The following is a 2,437-nucleotide window of genomic DNA, read 5'->3' on the forward strand; positions in this document are numbered from 1 at the left end:
TTTCCTCCAAAAAAAGTAATTCCCAACAGGACCAAAGATTCCAAGGGAAGATTACTGGAAATGTAATTGGTCCACTGCCATGCACATTGAGAAAAGAATTACATTCGCGGATCAACGGTGTCTTCCACAACAGACTCCATTCGAGCTACACACGGAGTATATATATATCACAAAATGTTGTAGCATTGCGATCTTATACTGTATCCGGATTTTTTTTGTTTGTTCATGAGAGTGTTATTAAGCTAGAGCTTCATATAGATAATGGTTTTGTGTGTATTATGACATGCATCCATGTTTGTATAGTTCATTTCACTGTATATAGTTCATGCACGTGTATTTGTGTACGCAGTGATCGTTCCTTTAATTTCCTTGTGCATGCTTGCATGCGCCCCCGCGCGCTCTCATGACGATCATTTACCACCATACTTGTCTTCGTCAAGGAGCTCGTCCAGAACGCTGTCGTCGAGGCACTCGAGCTCGATCTTGCCGGTGTCCGCGCGGCCCCTCCCCCTGCCGGCGCCCGCCGGAGCGGACGACGACGAGCCGGAGCCGGAGCCGGCCTCGCGGGGGAAGTTGAGCACGGCGGTGGCGCCTCTCTGGGCGAATGCGGCGCGGTCGTAGGCCCGCGCCGCCTCCTCGGCCGTGTCGAACGTGCCGAGCCAGACGCGCCCCCCGCCGCGCTCCGGGTCGCGGATCTCCGCCGCAAACTTGCCCCACGGACGCGTCCGCACGCCGCGGTACTTGGCGGTGCCGCCATCCTTCTTCTCTCCGTCCATCCCTAGCTTGGCTACCTTGATCGGCGAAAGAGAGAGAGCGCTCAAGCTATCAGCGAACAGGCTAAGCTCTTTGCATGTGACTGACTACCTTGCGCAGTGCTCTGCTATTTATAGCAAGATCGAGCGTCGACCGGGCTGGTATATACGTTATGTACGTACGTATTTTTGCATGTATTTCTTTACTCGTTAGTACAGTACGTATCATGCATGTATATTGACTCGTTAGCAGTATCCGTCACAAAGCCAACCTAGCAGGCGCGGATCGATCGATGGAGGCGCGCGTTCAGACTGTAAAAAGGTGGAAACTAACTAATTAAAAGTCGCCTGCGTGATAAACTACAAATTTCAAGCGATTATTGCTGGAAATACTGCCCAGTAGACCGTTGAAAACCACACCGCTTTGAAGATGGTCCCGGGTCCCGACCGGCAGCACTACTATAGAAAGAGTTATCAGTAACGGTCGAAAAACAACATCAGTAATGGTCAGGACCGCCGTTGCTAACTTCGTGTTATTGATGATGGTTATCATCAGTAACGGTCGCAGTGACCGTTACGTATATACATCAGTGGCGGGCGGGATGACAAGACCGTTACTGATGTACGGTCGCGTTGTCACATCAGTGTCGATAGAGCAACCGACACTGATACATTTTCGGTATTTTAAAAAATAATTAAAACCACAGAAAATACACAGGAAATACACAGAATTGTATATACAGCACATCACAGATTGTATATACAGTACAACACATAAAAATACATATAAAGCCGCATCACATCACAGCACAGCACATCACATCATTTAAACCATACAAATGATATAAAGCCGCATCATTTAAAACATATAAGGAATACAAAAGTATCTCACTTCACGATATTGATTACAAAGTGTCAAAATTTCATATAAGCATAATTACAAAGTGTCAAAATTTCATAGAAGCATATAAAGAATACAAATGTATCTCATTTCAAGCTAGGTCCTAATGTTGTGGGTGAACCCTAGACACCACTTGTTCCACGCGTTCGTAGAAGTCCCCACTAGGCTTGATGATCTCATTGTTGATGAGATTGGCGAATTCCCTTTGAATGTTATACACGAGCCATTTAGATCAGTGTCCCATTGTCATTCGGGGCCACCGGTACTCTTCCATCGCCACGACTGACCCCTTCCACTCAGGCTTGAACATGCTGGCATTCTCCATAATGATGTGACAGCAGTAGTAGCCACAGAACACACTGCCGGGCGGCTGTTGCTGGCAAGGGAACCTGTGGTTGTAGTGAGGCTCGTCTTTATAGCCTTTACCAGCTAGTTTTCCCCTGGTCGCCACTTTCCAGGCAGTGTTAATGAGTGATTTGATGGGTTTCCAGAACCTACCTCGAACACCATTCTTCGGAAGTAGTGAACCGAAGTAGTACACCACAGACCAAGGCAAACAAATGAGTAGCGTGACCCAATGATCTCTGTTTTCAAAAGAAACAAACTTTAGTATCTAAGGGTGTATAAGAAAGACTGAATTAGAAAAAACAGACGGTTCCATATATAAAATTGAACTTACTCCAAATTAAGGAAGAAGAGGATAAAATCGTGGTCCGCGTATTTCTCTAGACATGCCACCAAGTATTTAGATGCAAGGGTTTTTGAGACATCCTTTTCTGGCTCA

At 46.5% G+C, this 2,437-nt stretch overlaps 1 protein-coding gene across 1 annotated transcript; it reads right to left on the reverse strand.

The window, feature by feature from the left end:
• Positions 1-410: 410 nt before the first annotated feature.
• LOC100843180 (ethylene-responsive transcription factor ERF096) lies at positions 411-776 on the reverse strand. Its single transcript, XM_003573935.1, has one exon. The coding sequence runs from the start codon at positions 774-776 to the stop codon at positions 411-413; it is 366 nt and encodes a 121-aa protein (XP_003573983.1).
• Positions 777-2,437: the final 1,661 nt, after the last annotated feature.

Source organism: Brachypodium distachyon, chromosome 3 (assembly GCF_000005505.3).
Source record: "Brachypodium distachyon strain Bd21 chromosome 3, Brachypodium_distachyon_v3.0, whole genome shotgun sequence".
Classification (NCBI taxonomy): Eukaryota; Viridiplantae; Streptophyta; class Magnoliopsida; order Poales; family Poaceae; genus Brachypodium; species Brachypodium distachyon.

Bases quoted from the DNA above. Each gene is read 5' to 3' on its own strand.
- LOC100843180 (XM_003573935.1), bottom strand. From the start codon at position 776: ATGGACGGAGAGAAGAAGGATGGCGGCACCGCCAAGTACCGCGGCGTG.